The sequence below is a fragment of the Gobio gobio genome (genome assembly GCF_949357685.1).
Source record: "Gobio gobio genome assembly, chromosome: 10".
In the NCBI taxonomy this organism is placed as follows: Eukaryota; Metazoa; Chordata; class Actinopteri; order Cypriniformes; family Gobionidae; genus Gobio; species Gobio gobio.
Window position 1 is genome coordinate 6,217,515 of NC_137116.1, and position 19,337 is coordinate 6,236,851.

The window sequence follows — 19,337 nt, forward strand, 5'->3', positions numbered from 1 at the left end:
CCTACTTACTGTCTGATTAGTTAGCTAATATTGTAGTAACGTTACTCATTTGTCCTGAATTACTTCCTGCATAGTTACGAACCGTTATTCTAAAGTGTTACCTTTTTTTTGTCATGCAAAGCCTAATATAATAAAGTATAGTGTTATAAATGTAGGCTACATACATTTAAAAACAAAAACTATACTATAAACTATACAAAAACTTTGCAGGATTTAAAAAAAAAATATTATTAATGCAAAATATACAGAGATTACATGTTTATAATATACAAGTCTGTTATACAGTACACAACATGTATCAATAATATGTTCAATGTCAAAAAAAAAAATTACGACGTTGAAACCGTTAAAACGCGTTAAAAAGGGTCGTTTTCATTTCATTTTTATTGATGCTTAAAACAATACTCAAGTAATAACAAATAATAACAGAATACAAACAACAACAACAAAAAAGAAACAACTGGGGGTGAAAAGGGTCAAGTGCTTTTCATTTGACAGTCTCTGCTGATGTCATTTGTTTTGCTCTGTACCGGAAGTGCTGCTGTGACATCACAGGGAAACTCAGCTGGGCGAGCAGAAAACAAACAAATAAACTGAAGCTTCCTCATCATAATTATAATCATAAATATCATCTAGTGACTGCTGTCATCCGACAGCAACAGGCTTATTAAAACCGTCCGATCATTTCCGGTAAGTGCAACGACAGATCTCACACAACATCTGCTGTAGCCTACTGTAAGTTTATATAACGATCACACACACATACACACACACACTGCTGCTGTCAGCTTAATAAATCACAGCCTTTGATAACTTCATGTTTGTTATCGTAATGCTGGGTTTAGTGGCACTTGCTGCGAATATTATTTTACTGGAGGAACAAACACAGGCCACTGTTTACAGGTAAATGATGTTCACATCTTGAAAAAAATCCAAAAAGTGAAAGTAAAATGGTGTCAACTTGAAGCTTGACACTTTTTTTGTGTACAAAGCCAACATTCCCCTGTTATTATTTGTTATGCTTTCTCATTTATTATTAAAATATTGTTTTTGACCTGTTTCTTGTTTCTCTGTGGTTATACGGTTGGTCTTTGTTTCCTGTAAATGAGAGTATGTATTCTTCCTATTTTCATGGTGGCTTGTCATTTACTTTCTTTTGTGATTGATAACATTTGAGGACATACACAGCACAAGGGTCAAGTTTTATGTTTAGTTTAGTTTATTTGCACAAATATAAAATATATAACTTACAGTAAAAAACGAGAAACTACAATCCAAATACTGTGCAGGGAGAGGCAGAAACCCAAAAGGGCTTATTTAAAGCCTCCACCTAAACAAAAAAGGAAAAGAAGCTTTATATGATATCTTTAAAATGATTAAAGAAAGAGCTTAATTACAATAACAATTATATAAATGTATATGACTGAATCAAATTAATTACAACATATCAAAACCCCAAAAATTATATACACCAAAAATAAACCCTATAGGGTGCATAAAATACATAACAACAACAAACAAAAAAATAAGAGAACACAATTACAAGTCAGCAATAGAATGATCTTTTATAACATATTAAAGAGGAACATTTTCTTGCTAGATGATGGGTTAAACCATTCCATAATTTAATACCCCGATATCTTATTGAGTATTGACCTCTACAAGTGAGAAATTTAGGAAGATGTACATCTGTAGATGTGTGTATTTGGGTTGTTTGCATGGCACACAAGATAAAAATGAATCGTATTAGTGTTGTCATCATTTAAAAAACAGCAAATGGTTAAACATTTATTTGTCTTACATGGACCTGTTGATATGAAAACTACTTTTGTCTTTAGAATGTATTTAATTTTTCAGCCAAATCTCAAAATTGTCCTATGGTGTGACTGTCTCAAGCATGGTTCAATAAATTACAACTTTTATAAATTAAAAAGAAAAGCATACAAATGTTAATAAATACCTCAGGCATAATTTTACAAGTGTCTAATTTGGTAAATGGCAATCTTTTTTTCATCCATATATTTCTAAAAGCGTAGGAACTTGCATACATTTTGTTGTCCATCCTGATTTTAAATTGGGCAATTCCACGGACAAGCTTAATTAGTTGAAGGACCCCATTCAGGGTCATGTTACTGAAGCCCATGACATGTGCATATGGTCAGGTTTTGTCTCAGAATTGGTCAAATATTTAACTTTTTTGTGATTTCAGTTGTCCTGTGGGTGCGACGCCCCTGTATTCTTAATTCTTTCTGTCACACCACAGGACACATTTTAGTGAAAATCTTCAACAACAACAACAAAAACAGTGAAAGAATCGACAAAGTTAGTGACCCCTTATATTTTCTGAAACATCAGACTTCACACTACACACCAATATGCAGTTTTTGTTGTTGTTTTTTTCCAAAAGTGGTTTTACAAAAAAAGCATTTTTTACTACCCATTTACTGGTTTCTCTCCCTGTTCTTTCATTTAGCAGCAGTGTGGAGTTGCACACAAAAATGTGAGCAGGTTCACTTTGTTTGCATTTTTGTGTCAAGATGGCTGATGATTTGGTCTCCTGCACGACTGGAGCACAAGGGGCCGCTCAGCCCTGTGCAAAGCAGAAGTATCGCAGTAATGCCCACTCACAGGGTCTGTTAGGCGGGCTCCTGATGCTGCGACAAGGAGGCATTCTGTTCGATGTGGTGCTCTTGGTAGAAGGAAAACCCATCCAGGCTCACCGGATTCTCCTCGCGGCCTCCTGTGACTATTTCAGGTATGTATGACACTCCCTAAAACTTAGGGACTTTTGTTTAGCTTTGTTAAAGTTATGCTCGCCAAGGCTGCAATGATTTGATCAAAAAATACTGTGATATTATTACAATTTAAAGAACTGTTTTCTGTTTAAATATATTTTCAAGTGTAATTTATTCCCGTGATCAAAGCTGAATTTACAGCATCATTACTCTAGTGTTCAGTGTCACATGATCCATCGGAAATTATTCTAATATGATGATTTGCTGCTCAAGAAACATTTCTCATTATGATCAATATTGACAACAGCTGTGCGGCTTCATATTTTTGTGGAAACCGTGATACAAAGGACATTGAAGGACATCAAAACAAGGGGTTGAGGGGGTCAAAGTAGTTCTGACGTATTTTAATTCCTAATTCCTACCATCAACTTTACCTGAGCTGTTGTATTATAGGGGTGATGAATTGAGAAATCAACTTTCCCTTGAGCTTTTGATATATAAAAGGTCATGGTAATATAAGAATATCCTGTAAGTTTCAGAGCTGAAAACTTCCTTGTTAGTCAAAGAAAAGCTTTTATTGACACCAGGCCCAGATCGATTTCAGAATGTGCCCGGCTATGACGTGAGAATATAGTGAAGCACCGCCTTAACAGAAGAAGAACAACGCCTGATTCTGTAGCCCCGCCCACAGACTTGTGCCACTAACATGACAGCTAAGAGCAGCATAGAGCTAAACAGCATCGAATTTCTAAGCAGTAAACATTCCACATAAGCTTTTCAGATTCATATTTTTAAGCATTCAGGTTCCAATATTATGAATGCATGGATGAACTTTATTTTTAAAATATATCCAGCTCACATGGGGAAGACATTGCACATACCTGTATATGTTCACTTAACCACAGAGTCATTTGTAAACAAGAGACTGGATTTGCAGACAGGATGAGATTACATGAACGAATGAAGTAACACACTTATGTGAGTAAAAACATTTTTTTTATATGTGATAGTATTGCATTGTTACAGATCGTTTGATATCTATGAATTATATGTACGTGTCTAACAGAACATACCTTATCACGCTGTCTCAGGCTAGAGAATACTTTATTTGTGGTGTTCTTGGTTCATTACTGTCTTGATGTGCATTTGGCGCGCGTGTGTGTGTACGGTTCGCGGTTATATTCATCGATTGGGCGGGCCAAGTAATGTTAATAAAAAATATAATTCCAATCAATCGCGGGTAGATGAGAGATGAATCATTGTGTTTGTTTGATAAAGACATTTTGCGAGCCCTGGCTGTGGGCTGGGCGATTCATTCCGGTTGCCGTTTGCCACACGCCGTCACTGACAGGGGGAGCAGAAGCTCATTAAATATGCAAATCTTATCCAATCCTAACCGTGGGCAGTGCGGCACGCCCATCAAAACTGAGCGTGTCTTGAGAGAGCCTCAAAACCAGGTCAGAAAATAGCCCATTACTTATTTATTATGATGTTTTTGAATGTAAAAACCACGCAGGCGCAATAAATTGACCTCAGACAACAGTATAACATTTTTTAAAAAGCCAGTTCATGACCCCTTTAAATATACTATAAAAACCGCACTCATTCAGGGACGTGCATGGATGAAGAATATAATGTGTATATTCATGTTTAAAATGCATATACACTGTTGAATGATAACAAACCCTCTTTAATGCTGTTAAACTGAATGTACGATGCAAACTGTTATATATTTAAGAACAAATTGTTATATTTATATATATATATATATATATATATATATATATATATATATATATATATATATATATATATATATATATATATATATATATATATATATATGCAGTATGTGTGTACACGGACACAAACATATACTGTATACTGTATATAATATAATATATACATACACACATAATATTTAAGAACAAATTGTTATATTTAAATATATATATACACACACACACACACACACACACACATATATATATATATATATATATATACAGTATGTGTGTACACAGACACATACATATACTGTATATAATATAATGTATACATACACACATACAGTACACACACTTTTGTTAGAAGGAATTAATCTCGATTAATCGATTTGACAGCACTAATATATATTGTGACAGTTATTTGTCATACGTGGTGTTCTTAACTTTTTTAAAGTTATATTTTTGGGCTTTTTCGCCTTTATTTAGATAGGACAGTAGGAGGACAGACAGGAAATCATGGGAGAGGAGGGAGGTGAATTGGACCGGGAAAAGACCTCGAGCCAGGACTCGAGCTCAGGTCACCCGAAGTGCAACCGCACCACATGTCGGAGCACTTGCCCACACAGCTCCGTATAGCATACGTGATTTTCAAAGATTGAGCTACATGATTATTGTTCCCCTGTACAGTGCTTCTTTCCTCTCTGTGTGTTTAGGGGTATGTTTGCCGGCGGTTTGCGGGAGATGCAGCAAACTGAGATCCCTGTTCACGGAGTCACATACACGGCCATGATGAAACTGCTGGACTTCATCTACACCTCTGAGCTGGAGCTGGACCTGGACACGGTACAGGAAGTGCTGTGTGCAGCCACTCTGCTGCAGGTGCAAGATGTGATCGGCTTCTGCTGCGACTTCCTCTTCTCCTGGCTGGATGATGACAACATCCTGGAGGTGGAAAAGCTCGCCGACATATACGGGCTGAACCAGCTCGGGGAAAAAATCCGCTCATATCTGCTCAAGAACATCCAGACTTTCTCGCGGACGCCCGTGTATCGAAAGCTTCCTGCGGAAAAGATCCTGAATGTCCTTTCCAGCAACGAGCTGGAGGTGAGCTCGGAGAACGAGGTGTTTGAAGCAGCCCTGCACTACCATTACACCCCTGAACAGGTGGAGAAGGATGAGGTTTGCTTACAGGTGAGAAACAGATGGGTTAGTGTACGGTTAGTGATATCCAGTAGTGGACAGTAACAAACAGGGCTTGGCATTAACACCCACCAAATGCGGATGGATTTCAGCAGTGGCGGGTTGAATTTTATATATAATACATTTTCTATTGTCGTCTTTTAAAAAGGCATCTGAAACAATAAACTAAGAGCAATGTAGTGTTGTCAAAAATATAGATTTTTCGATACATATCGATACTGAAATATCTGAAATGCTTCCAATTCTAATTTCTGCAGAATAGACACACGATACCAGCGTCTCTTCCTCTCGCTCTCATCTCTCCGACAGCGAGTTACACACAAACCCTCCTTCTCTCACTCACTCGCTTTATTTGCTCCGGATGAATATTGTTGGTGTTACAGGGCTTGAATTTCGGTGTGGGATTGCGCGCATTGCGCATCATTTTACACATCCCGCAGATTTTGTGCTCAAACCCACAGTGCGCGCACATAAAGCCACCTCTCAGCAAATTTTGTTTTTTTCCGCTGCTTATTGCGCTTAAACAGTCAAATACACACAAAATAATGTCAAAACATGTGTAACAGTATAATGGATCCGTGTGTCAGGTCTTAAAGTGACAGCAAATTATGAGATCATATTAAAAAATATCTATATGGCAGTTTTTCCCCATGGTAGCGATGTCAAAAGTGTGGCTAGTAAGTGGCTAGTAACTTTGGAAAACCACTAGCCACAGCAGCTGGTGAGCAAAAAAGGTTAATGTCAAGCCCTGGTAACATAGTATTTCTAAGTATATATTTCAAGTATTAGTACTTTATCTGAGTATTTTTATTTTTGGAAACTTTTACTTCTCTACATTCCAGAGCATAATATCATACTTTTACTCCACTACATTCCATAAAAACCTATCGTTTCTCATTATTTCCAAGTGAAGAAAGTGCCACCCCCTTTGAGACGCAAGAGCGATGTCCGATTCATGAACGAGTTTCTGAATTGGTTCACTAATAACACTGAAAGATTCATTCCTGAATCTGACTGATCCACAGCTGTTTTCAAATCAACACTGATTCAATGATCCGGTCAGAATGAGCCAAGAGTAGGTATATCGTCCTCGGTGCTTGAATGTGCGTGCAACTGATGGTGCAAAAATTTTAAATGAAATCATATTGTCAGTGAAATCATGATTGTCAGTTATTTGTGTAGTAAATCTGCTGTAAAAGGGCCAGCTGTTTAAGCTCAAATGCACAAATGGCATAAACAACATAATTTGTTTCACTGTCTGTATATTTAGGTAATTTATGATTACTCTTATTTGAAAAAATTTGACAATTTCACATATCGCTTCTTCTTTAACAGCCAACATTTCACCTAATAGGACTGTAGGTGATACATGGACTTCATTTAACCAACTAACTATGATAGCTTCATCACACGGGAAATCAATACAAAAAATTATATTGATTACAATTGTATTGATAAGAGTAAATTGAACTTTTCTTACCATTAATGCTTTGTAATTTGACATCAGATATGATATCAGATATAACTGAATTATAAGCAATTCAGTTGCAAATGAGACAAACCACAGATCGAGATCACTCCACAAATGCAAATTCCTACAGACCACAAAGATACGTCATCTTTTTCAGACAGATAGTGGCTATGTAGTTTTCAACTGCTTTAAATTATGAAAACTGCTAAAATTGTAACCCTCCTATTATCTTTGGGTTCATTTTGACCCTATTCAATGTTTAACATCTCTAAATAAATGACATAATTTTTTGCTTCGTATTTAATGACTTTTCCTAATTTAACGGGGACAACTGGGTAGACAAAATTAACATTGGATATTTGCAATGTGTTTGTGAATCTGGAGGAGAGTTTTCGGGAAGGTCCGTTTTATGTGCAAATTACTTTATTGCCAAAAGTTTTGGGACGCCTGCCTTTACATGTACATGAACTTTAATGACATCCCATTCTAAATCCGTAGGGTTTAATATGGAGTTGGCCCACCCTTTGCAGCTATAACAGCTTCAACTCTTCTGGGAAGGCTTTGCACAAGGTTTAGGATTTTTGACCATTCTTCTAGAAGCACATTTGTGAGGCCAGGAACTGATGTTAGACGAGAAGAGCCTGGCTTGCAGTCTCTGCTCTAATTCATCCCAAAGGTGTTCTATCGGGTTGAGGTCAGGACTCTGTGCAGGCCAGTCAAGTTCCTCCATACCAAACTCGCTCATCCGTGTCTTTATGGACTTTGCTTTGTGCATTCCCTAAATGTTACCACACAGTTGGGAGCATGAAATTGTCCAAAATGGCTTGGTATGCTGAAGCATTAAGAGTTCCTTTCACTGGAACTAAGGGGCCAAGCCCAACCCCTGAAAAACAACCCCACACCATAATCCCCCTCCACCGAACTTTACACTTGGCACAATGCAGTCAGGCGAGTCCCGTTCTCCTGGCAACCACCAAACACAGACTTGCCAGACAGAGAAGTGTGGTTGGTCACTCCAGAGAACACGTCTCCATTGCTCAAGAGTCCTGTAGCTATTGATTCTTAATCAATTAGCTATAGAAGTTGCCGACTTCTGCGCACCTCAGCATGGGCTGACCCCGCTGCTGATCCCTGTGGCCATGGAAGTGATTGGAACACCTGAATTCAATGATACGGAGGGTTGTCCCAATACTTTTGGCAATATAGTGTGTATATATATATATATATATATATATATATATATATATATATATATATATATATATATATATAGATATATATTTACGAAAGTTTAATGAATGAGGCTCCATGACCGCAAACAATATGGTCAAGAATCATGTTTGGATTTATTACAGTTCGTCGCAGAGACGGTTTGGTCGCAGATTTAGTAGCAGCAAATCCCACACCCATGAAGGAACACAATACTGTCTGTATCCAACATACATGTTTGTCAGTGTTGTCAGATCATCAGCGCTTTTGTAGCCCAGTATTGCCAGATTAACAAGATTAAGTAAAACACTAGGCAGAAAATGTATTCTTTTAAGAGAAAAGCCCTGTTTGGGGGATTTATTTGCTTAAAATCTGGCAACCCCAAGCTGGAAAGCTTGTTGTTGTGGAGGCTTGTTGCCAATGCAATGTGACTAAAAATGTCTAAAATCATCAGCAGTTACGATTTTTTTTCAATTACCACGATTAAAATATATAAATACGATTAATCATGTAGCCCTAATTTGTTGCCACATATATTTACACAGATTTTCAATACAATTGTATGCACTAATCTTTCTTATTAGTATTGACTACTGACTAGTCTGACTAGTGCTGGCTAGAATAAATATACGGTTCATTAATCAGTTACTTTGAATACTCAATTTAATTAAAAATCAAGTGCTTTTGTTCTTATATACTCAAGTAAAACTGAAAACAAGGATTTAGGCCTATACTTTTACTGGAGTTATATTTTAATAGGGTATCTGTACTTTTACTCAAGTAGGCTACTTGAGTTGTATACTTCGTCCACCACTGGCGATGTCTATTACAAGTGAACTCTTTCTTTAGGATCCGTTGCGGATGTTGGAAGCGGTGCGGTTCTGTCTGATGGAGAAGCATGTGTTGCAGCGATTGCACAGCCGGTTAAAACAGTGCTCGCTGCGGGACTCTGTGGCCGCCGCTCTACGTTACCACAGTCAGGAGCTGTGGCAGCCGGTGATGCAGACCCCACTAACTCAGCCTCGCTGCAGCTCCCAGTGCATTCTGGGATTTGGGGGCATGTATTCATCTAGCGCACTGGTGGACAACGAAGAGCGGTTCCAGGTGTTCCACCCCTCCTGGGGGGAGTGGCGTAGTCTGGCTGCAGAACGCGCTCCTCGCATGTCCAACATGGGCATCGCGGTGCTCAATGACTTTGTGTACTTGATTGGTGGAGACAAGAACACCAGCGGCTTCCGTGCCGAATGTCGATGCTGGCGGTAAGTGACGCTGCATTATGGTCTGTTTCTATAAATTAACTGTTGTAAGATATGTTTTCATCTTGCTTTTATGACATGCTATTGCATTTATGTTTGTACTGTATTGCAATAAATGTGAAAGACGGATGCAACAGCTTGTGCGACTCCCAAATGTGCTTGACTACAACAACTCTTCCTCTTCTCAACATGGCCTTTGTTGCACATTCCCGGGGGCGGGGTTTATGTAAAGTTTAGGGTTAGTGATGTCACTAACCTGTGAACAAGCTCGTTGTAGTCCTAACCAGCCGTTTGTTGTAGTCCTTAAAAAGCGAATTCTTTAAAAGAAAATGTCTCCCTTTTTTTACCTTTGAGTGCCGTAACTTTCGCCGTAATGTTGTTTATGCTCAAACAGCAACATTACACACTAACTAAAGTTAAAAAAAGTGAAATAATAATCAACCACCCCTTTAATACACTGAACAAAATTATAAATGCAACACTTTTGTTTTTGTCGCCATTTTTCATGAGCTGAGCTCAAAGATCGAAGACTTTTTCTATGTACACAAAAGGCCTATTTCTCTCAAATATTGTTCACAAATCTGTGTTAGTGTGCACTTCTCCTTTGCTGAGATAATTCATCCACCTCACAGGTGTGGCATATCAGATGCTGATTAGACGGCATGGTTATTGCACAGGTGTGCCTTAGGCTGGCCACAATAAAAGGCCACTCTAAAATGTGCAGTTTTATCACACAGCACAATGCCACAGATGTCGCAAGTTTTGAGGGAGCGTGCATTTGGCTTGCTGACTGCAGGAATGTCCACTAGTGCTGTTGCCCATGAATTGAATGTTAATTTCTCTACCATAAGCCGTCTCCAAAGGCGTTTCAGAGAATTTGGCTGTACATACAACTGGCCTCGCAACCGCAGACCACGTGTAACAATATTTGAGAGAAATAGGCCTTTTGTGTACATAGAAACAGAACATATTGTTCAGTGTATTTAACATTCTTAAGGCCCTAATGCCCACACTGCGATTTTAGGCTGTCACAGACAAAAGATGACCAATTGTGGCGATTTCTGTGGTCGTGGCTCCTACACGCTTGTCCTACGTCGTACAGTGAGAGAGGTTCAAAGACGGCCGTTGTCACGGTCTTGCGACCAAAGATAGCCTGAGATAATTTAGCATGATCATCTCTGTGTGTTTGCTGCTACGACCTACGTCCACTGACTAACTTAGCCAATAAAAATGCAACATGAAATGGCGTATTGATCAACGCGACATGGCGCTAAAAAATGACTTACCTCGAGCTCCATTTGCAAAAGTAGCATGCCAGGTTGGCCTCTTTTCCAATATTCTCCTCATTCTCTTCCTCCTCTTTTTTTCAGTGCACATAAAAACCATAATTCACCCTTCGCCGCAAGTTTGATTGACAGGCGATCTGACCAATCACAGCGCCGAATCTGCTGTTTTGTCCGACAAAGCAGCCAGTAGAGTTAGTAGATTAACGTTGGTGGACTTGAACTTGGAAAAACGGTGTGTACTGACGTCTTTCCGCGGTTGAAACAACATTTATTTTAGTGTTCATTCAATGTTTATTTCGTGCTTATCAATGAACTAGAAGGAAGAGATAATCGGTTCACGAGCAGCTTTAACTGAGGCGCTACAGCGATCACGACACATTAAAGTGCCACAAAACTGCATTTATTGTTTAAATTTCTTTTTTAAAATGACAATTTTAAAGTTGAGACTTTGTTTTATTTCAAAAGTAACTTGCTTTGTTCTGTCAGTCGGCGTGTCGTCAGTGTCCTATTTGCTCCTCGATGTATTTTCTCTACGAGCGCCATGGCTTGTCGGACATAGCAACAGTAACTAAAGGGGGCGGGTCTTTGCGAACGGTCAATTGCCAAAGTGCGATTCATCTTCAGCTCTTTGTTTACCACTAATGCATGCTGATGACGTTTTATTCTTCTATACTAACTTACGTCGTAACCTACAATTCAACGTGTCATCATCGTACAGTCTACATACATGACGTACCAAAGACTTTATATATAGGAATACGGTGCACTCTAATTTCTTATGAATGGGAGAAAGTGTGAATAAGCCCCGCCTTCTAAATGAAAGAGCCAATCGTTGATTAGTAAAGTCATCTGGTCACTGCAGCTGCGGTTAGAAGCTCCTGTTGCTATAGAAACAGGCAGCATTCTGAGACGTTTGTTTAGGACTGCGCATGCTCACTAGCTTTGTCCAGGCTGAAAAGGGCTGTTTTGTGTGTCATGAGCGTTTAGAAACCAAATTTATGAGACAGTTGTTGTCAGATTTCATTAGTCATTTCAAATATGAAATTTAATCGTAAGATTGGCAAACATTTTGGAGAATTTGATGTTTCCCCATTCACAGAGATAGGAGCTGCACTCGCATACCCGAGAGGTGTTTCAAAGATGGCCGCCGAGTTAAATGACTTGTTTTAAGGGGACTTTGGTCATACCCAAGTTTATTAGATCCATGTCGTACAGTGTGATTTGTAATGATCTTTTAGGATTGCCAAAATCGCACAGTCTGTAGCAGGCATAACACACCAAGCCGACTGTCGGCTGTCGGCCAGTGTTGGGCTGTCGTTGCGCATCTGTCAGCGTTGTGTTTATGGTCTGTTCCACACCGTCGGCAGACAGAACTCTGATTGGCTGTTCAGTTTAGCAAAGAAGTCCACGAGAATAAAAGCAAAAGGGATGAAAGCAAGCAAAGCAGTCAAGGCAGCACAGACAGAAGGCTGTTCTATTTTTATGTCAGCTTACCTGTGTATTCCAATGCGTGAATATTTTCATAAGGACATGAACTGTCTGGAATTAAACCTTAAACAAAGCAGCACTTGCTTACCATTTTGAATATGAATATAGGCAGTCCTAACGGTTTCCCTTTTTGAATGATGAATATAGACGATTGATACCTGCTGATATAGACAGCGAATTCCTTACACACAGGTGCAGAACGCACATGCTAGTTGCCCATTGGCTTTTTAGCTCAGCAGACACATGAAGCGAGGCGACAACACATTCAGCTTTCATCGCCGCTGTTGTCGGATTGGTGTGTCACAGCTTTACAGTCAGATTGGCTTCACATTATTCAAGTTGGAGATCACGTGTTTGACTTGGCAATTGCAGGACATTCCATTTGAACTTTAGCTACTCCCATATATGGCCTTGTGTTTGGGATTATTGGATTTGTATTATATCCAAATCAGAGGCCTATATAATCCAATAAGTGCGGATTGGATTATTGGACTTGTATATCCAAATCTGAGATCAGTGTAATTGGGAGACCACTCATAGTTTGGAATCGGTTCAAAGATTCTCAAATGAAGTCAAATATGAATCCAGTGATTTCTGCTTGCACATGACGGGCTAAAGATTAGAAACTTTACAAAAAATGCATGCATATGATAAATTAACCTATATATGCACTTTGCCAAAGCAATTTACAAATGCACAAGCAATTTCTCGCCCCACAGCCAAAAACACACAATATTGCAGTGCCAAGTTCCAAAAGATTAGTGCAGAAGTAACTGAAGGAAGTAAAATGGAGAACAAGAAGAGATTTTCTTTAAGAAAGTGCCTATTATTGTGTAAACTGTTGACTGAACAGATGTAGTATTTTTGTAGTGTCTTACCACAAAATATTTTCTCATTACTATCATGCATTTGGACAAAATCCGAATTTGCTTCTTTTTGAGTATTTACATCTCTTCACAGTGTTATTCAGAGCTCTTGACCAGTGCTGATATTGTTAAACAAAACTATTAAAATTGTGTTTGTTAATTTAAATAAAGCTGAAATAAAATATAAATGTTAGATGAAAAACTTAAACTAAAAAATTAAAAATAGAAATGAAAAAACTCAAAATAAGTTTAAGTAGACATAATAAAATTATGAAAAATAACATAATACATTAAAGCTAAATATATATATTTTTAATGATAAAAATGACTAAAGCACATTACAAATGATTAAAATTAAAATAAAAACATTCAAAATATTAATAAATACTGTAATAGTACATAAATAACACTGCACTTGATATGGTTGACGAAATGTTTGCATCCTCAGTTGGATGGCGATATCCTCTGTGTCTGTCTGTTTGTTAGATCTTTCAGTTGTTTTTCAGTTGTTCCTTTTTCTTAGTTTCCCACTTGTCTGTTTCCTAGGTTACCCTCCTTAGTTTAGTTCTGTTCAGCTGTGGTTAGTTAATTATCTTGTTTCTGTCTACTATTTAAGTTCCTCTTGTTCACACAGTCTTTGTCTAGTCACTGTTATGTTAGCTGGTTATTTTGGAGTGTGGTCCTGCCTTTTGTTTGTTCCTGAACGTCATTATTAAAGTTTAAGTTTGTATTCTGATCGTCTGAGTCTTCAGCCTGTTCCTGTACATCCAAGCCGTTACACTCTGTGGCTTACATCAAAAACTTTGAGGGAAAATCCTTTCTAAGTAGTTTTTGTTAGATTTGGTTTCCACTTCCTGTTAATTGTACCACTGTTGTACTGTGTTGGGGGTAATACATTACAAGCAGTGTTGGGTAAGTTCCTCTAAAAGTAATTAATTATCTACTAATTACATCTTCAACAGTGTAATTAGATTACTGTACTTAACTAATTACTCTCTCTAAAAAGGATTGCATTACTTATTACTAAGTACTTTCTAAAAACCCATATCAACTTCGACCAGTTGAACAACACAACTGGACATGAAACTGCTCTTTTTATTCTTTCAAATAAATAATATAAAATTGCATAAACTGACCAAAGTGTTTAAAGGGAAAAGATTATATTAAAAACATACATTTTAAAATGTAATGTTAAATCCACTATTGTTGTCTATTCAGTATTTAATGCAATCAGAAAAATTAAGAGTAACTTTTCAATTAAATTACAGCAATTCATTCATTACTAAGTAAACACTGATCAGCATAATCAGATTACATTTTCAAGTTACTAGTAAAGTAACACCATTACTTTTAAACAAAACATCTGAGTAACTTTTTCAAATAAGTAACTAGGGCTGCACGATTTGGGGAAAATATCTAATTGCGATTATTCTGGTTAAAATTGCAATTTGCGATTTAAAATGCTATTATTTTATTTTTTTTACAAATGAAAAGTGTGTGTATATAACATTTTGTGTTTATATATTAATATGACTTATAATTATTATGATTATTATTATTGCTAAATAAAAATAAGATATATTACTAATACAATAAAAAAAATTAAATAGCATTTAAGAACAAATATAACATAATAATAATAATATATATTAAATAAATAATACTTATTTTTTTACAGAACTTATTTTACAAAAAAAATTATGGGTTACCTGTTAGTATGCAGACAGCCTATGACTAAAAATCATTAGAAAGGTCTAAGGATTTATTGTAAAAAAAAAAAAAAAAAATTATAAAAATCTGTGCTTTTTATCTGCGATATCAATTTCTTAAAGTCTATGTCTTTAATATGAAATATGAGCCTCTTATGCATCCACTGTGTGGATTAAAACTCTTGTACATTGAAGAAAACATATGAATTGTCATATACATTTATTTAGAAGTATTATTTTTCTTATTTTCTACCCAAAAGTTTTAATTCATACTGGAAGACAGAGGGCGCCCTCAAAGAAACTCCACTTTTTCCTCAGAGAAGTAATCGTTCGTTTTCAGGAAATCCCTAATGTGAAGCTAATGCTGTAGGCTGAATAAAACAAAGATAGAAACGCTTTGACTGATTAAACATGAAGATTATACTTCTGCGACAAGATACGGTGTATTTGAGTTCTTCGAGCCTTCTAGGGTATTTTCATAATAATAAAGAATGCAATGCTGATTGACATTCTGTGATAAGAAGCCACATCAGCTCGACTCAAACTCGCAGTGCTTCCATACAGAGCAGCGTTTACTACTGATCACAGAGCCGCTCTTCACTAACACACTGTGCATTTATTGATTTCATTAAAATCGCAGCCTTTGCGCTTTTATAATCGCACATAACCCAAATCGCGATTGTGGTTTGATTTTCGATTAATCGTACAGCCCTATAAGTAACCCAATTTAATTTGTTTGCCCATTTATTGACTGTATGTCTCATAGATCGTCGTATTAATAATATGCATGCTGCAGGAAGTCCAAAGAGATACTTTTAATAGTAATCGCGGAGAATGCTCTCACGGAAAATAACACGTGCCACATTAAGTAGGCCAAACGACGGGAACTGACAAAGGAAAGAGCAAAAATAACTAAACTAGATACAGGAGGGATTAATTAGGAACCAAGGTAGCAAACAAGGAGAACTTAGTAACTATAGAAAAAGGAACTTAACTGCAAGGAAATACAGGAATATGAACAAAAACATAATGAAACATATAATTCTGATATCCTGTCCCCATGTTGAGAGAAATCGGGAGTAAGTGCAGAGGCGTTGTGTGTGAACATGATGCTTCTTGTATTTGTAGACTAAATGTGAGCAGGCATTTACTCATCTCACTGGCACAAAAACACATTCAGTATTCCTCAAAATTAATAAAAACAATGAAATGCACACTCTATCTGCATATATTACTCAAACCTGCTATAATTAAATGTTAAATTACACAAATGTACTTTATGTATTTAATCTCACTTTATTACCAATGTCTTTGCTGCTGGCCTTCCGGTTCGGGCCAAATTCCGAGCTCAAAGCCCTCCCCCCGGACAGCACGCCAAATATGCATTTCAATTTACTCTCAATAAATTATATGTATGTGTGAACTCGTGAAACTTCAGATGCACACTGTTCGCCATAATGTTTTTTAATTGCTTGATTGGAATCCCTTCAAAAAAGGAAAATACAGTGAAGTACAACATGCAGCACAAGTCTGTAATAAAGGCTACATAGAAATTGCAATGAGAACATTATAATTGTGTGCTTGAGATATGGCTTTTAATGGTTAGACTTTTGTAATCAGGCTCTCAAAAATTATATACAAATTTGGATTTGGATTTAGATTTAACGGCCAATATATAGCGGTTGTCGGCTTTCAAATACAAAGAATGATCAGTTATCGTATCAGCCAAAATTTTCATATCAGTGCATCCCTAAGAAAAATGAATGCAAAAGTAACGTAACACATTACTTTTCATAAAAAGTAATGCAATTAGTTATTTTTTAGGGAGTGACACAATATTGTAGCACATTACTTTCCCCAACCCTGCTCTTGTATCCAAATACTTGTTTATTTGCACTTATTTTATTATATCTCACAGAATGCAATTTAGTATCATTTCCACAGATGTACAATCTTAATAATAATCCCTTAACTGAAGGTTTGTTCAAATGTTGTGGTTATTTTTAAGGAATTTTTGAAAATAGGCTCATTTTCCAACTCCCCTGGAGTTAAACAGTTGAATTTTACCGTTTTCGGATCCGTTCAGCCGATCGACGGGTCGGGTAGTAGCACTTTTAGCATAGCTTAGCATAGCTTGTGGAATCTGATTAGACCGTTAGCATCTCGCTCAAAAAAATGACCAAAGAGTTTAGATATTTTTCCTATTTAAAACTTGACTCTTCTGTAGTTACATCGTGTGCTAAGACCGCTGGAAAAAGAAAAGTTGTGATTTTCTAGGCCGATATGGCTAGGAACTATACTCTCATTCCTGCGTAATAATCAAGGAACTTTGCTGCCGTACCACGGGTGCAGCGGAGCAATGATATTACGCTGCACCTGAAAATAGGCTAACTTCCGTCAACATAACCAGAGTGACAACCTGCTTGCTCCTTGTAACCATGGAGACATTTCTACGAGACGATTCTGAAGATATTTACTTTGGTGCAGATCCTGAACCGTATCTATGTGAACCGGACTACACTGAAGATTAGGTTGTCCCGTTGGTTATATTGACGAAAGTTAGCCTATTTTCAGGCGCTGTAAAAATAAAGAATAAATTAAATATATAAATAAATAATGTATTAAACAATGTATAAAATGTCCTTCGTTTCACAGTGCATTTGAATTATAGCTTATAACTATAATTTTATATAATTCTGTACCTTTATTAAAAGCATGTCGTCCGAGCAACACACTTTAAATAAAGGAATATACTGTGCCAAACTGTTGGCTGAACAGATATTGTTGCTTGTGTTGTAAACAATGGTCCGTTCATGAACTGCCGAATGAGTTATGTCAGTTAGGTTGAGACAGAGCAGCATTTCAATGAGGTCTGTTGTTTTGAACACAGAGAAATTATTATTCCGTTTGTCCCGTATTAATTTAGCACAGACAGCCGAAAAAGACATTATTTGTAGTGATGCTTCAAATGAAATGCTTCTTGTAATGAAGCGCTTTTATAATCAGACAGTATTGAAAGTCTTTTCAATAATACATGGGTAAAAACAGGACTGAATATAAATAAAAACAATTAATGTAACATGAAACATGATATACTTTACATACTACATTTTTGATCAATCTCCACAGTATTTGATTAATTCCATTATCTTCTCATCAAGGTACGATCCCCGCCACAACAGCTGGTGTACTATCGAGTCTTTGCGGCAGCCACATGCAGATCATTGCGTCTGTGTGGTTGATAAATACATCTACACCATTGGAGGACGAGACTACACCAATGAGCTGGACTGTGTGGAGCGCTACAACCCACAAACCAACACCTGGGATTATGTGGCGCCAATGAAACGAGAGGTAAACGCTTTGGATAAATCACTTAAAAAGACTTCCAGAAAAATGACATCCAGTGTTGCTGATTGTGAATCACATCAGTTATCTGTAGATATGCTTATATAAAAATTACCGTATTGCTCAGAATTCAATACAATTTTAATAGGCTCTAATAGGTTTTCACTATGAGATGGATAGCCTAATTGTTATATAATTTTGATGGGCTACTGGTAATTTTTATAGTAATGCCAAAAAAAGTGTTTATTTTTAAATGTGTTCGTTTGTGCATTTTACCAGTATTTGCCATAATCTCAATACAAACATTAAGATATGAAAAATGCAATATGAAAATATTTTTTTAATTAAAAGCCTTTTATTTATAAAAATGTTTTTCCAAAAGGTACATCTTGAAAAAATGGGGTCGTCTTATAATCAAGGTCGTCTTATATTCGGAACAATACAGAACTATTACAGTCTCTCATATAATTGGGAAACGCATAAGTTCAGGCAGGTCACGTGATTAAGGCTGGCAGTCAGCTGAGTCATATCAGATACTTCAAAAATCACTTTCCTATAAATATACAACATCAGTTACACACAATTGTTCCTGAAACGTGAACTGTTGTGAGTAACACTGTACACAACCAGTCAAACTTCGGTTTGATTGGTCAGATGGTTCAGTCTGTTGTGATTGGTCGAATGCTTACACCGCGTCTCGGAAACCAAACGCCCATTAGCACATCTGGATTTCAGCTCTTCCTCAGCACTTGATACACAGTGATACGAACCGTAACGATGGCGTCAGGTTTACTGATTCAATTCCTGCGTGAGTCTCATCCTTTGGAAGTGCATCAAAGTTGATTTGCTTTCGCTGCAGAAAACAGCATCTTCTCAATGTCGACAACACAAACCAAACTCTTCCAGTCTCAGCTACAACTACAGTGTTTGAGGGGCAAATTAGACGTTCACGAGCAACCAATGAAGACCAAAGACTGTCATTATGCAATTTAAGTTCATGCAGGAAGTAAGACTGGAATTACTGACGACTCGTTTCAGTTCA

General features: G+C 37.1%; 1 protein-coding gene across 4 annotated transcripts in view; it reads left to right on the forward strand.

The window, feature by feature from the left end:
- The first annotated feature begins 516 nt into the window (after positions 1-516).
- The window catches only part of klhl22 (kelch-like family member 22), a 24,150-nt gene continuing 5,329 nt past the window's right edge, over positions 517-19,337 (forward strand). The window contains exons 1-6 of one of the 4 annotated variants that reach the window (XM_079827812.1): positions 517-690; positions 2,264-2,322; positions 2,474-2,755; positions 5,176-5,653; positions 9,192-9,601; positions 18,109-18,301. In XM_079827812.1, the coding sequence (XP_079683938.1) occupies positions 2,538-2,755; positions 5,176-5,653; positions 9,192-9,601; positions 18,109-18,301 (1,299 nt within the window). In that variant the 5' untranslated portion in view covers positions 517-690; positions 2,264-2,322; positions 2,474-2,537. Of the gene's footprint in view, positions 691-2,209; positions 2,323-2,473; positions 2,756-5,175; positions 5,654-9,191; positions 9,602-18,108; positions 18,302-19,337 lie in introns of all 4 variants that reach the window. The other 3 variants (XM_079827813.1, XM_079827811.1, XM_079827814.1) reach the window with 3 other exon arrangements.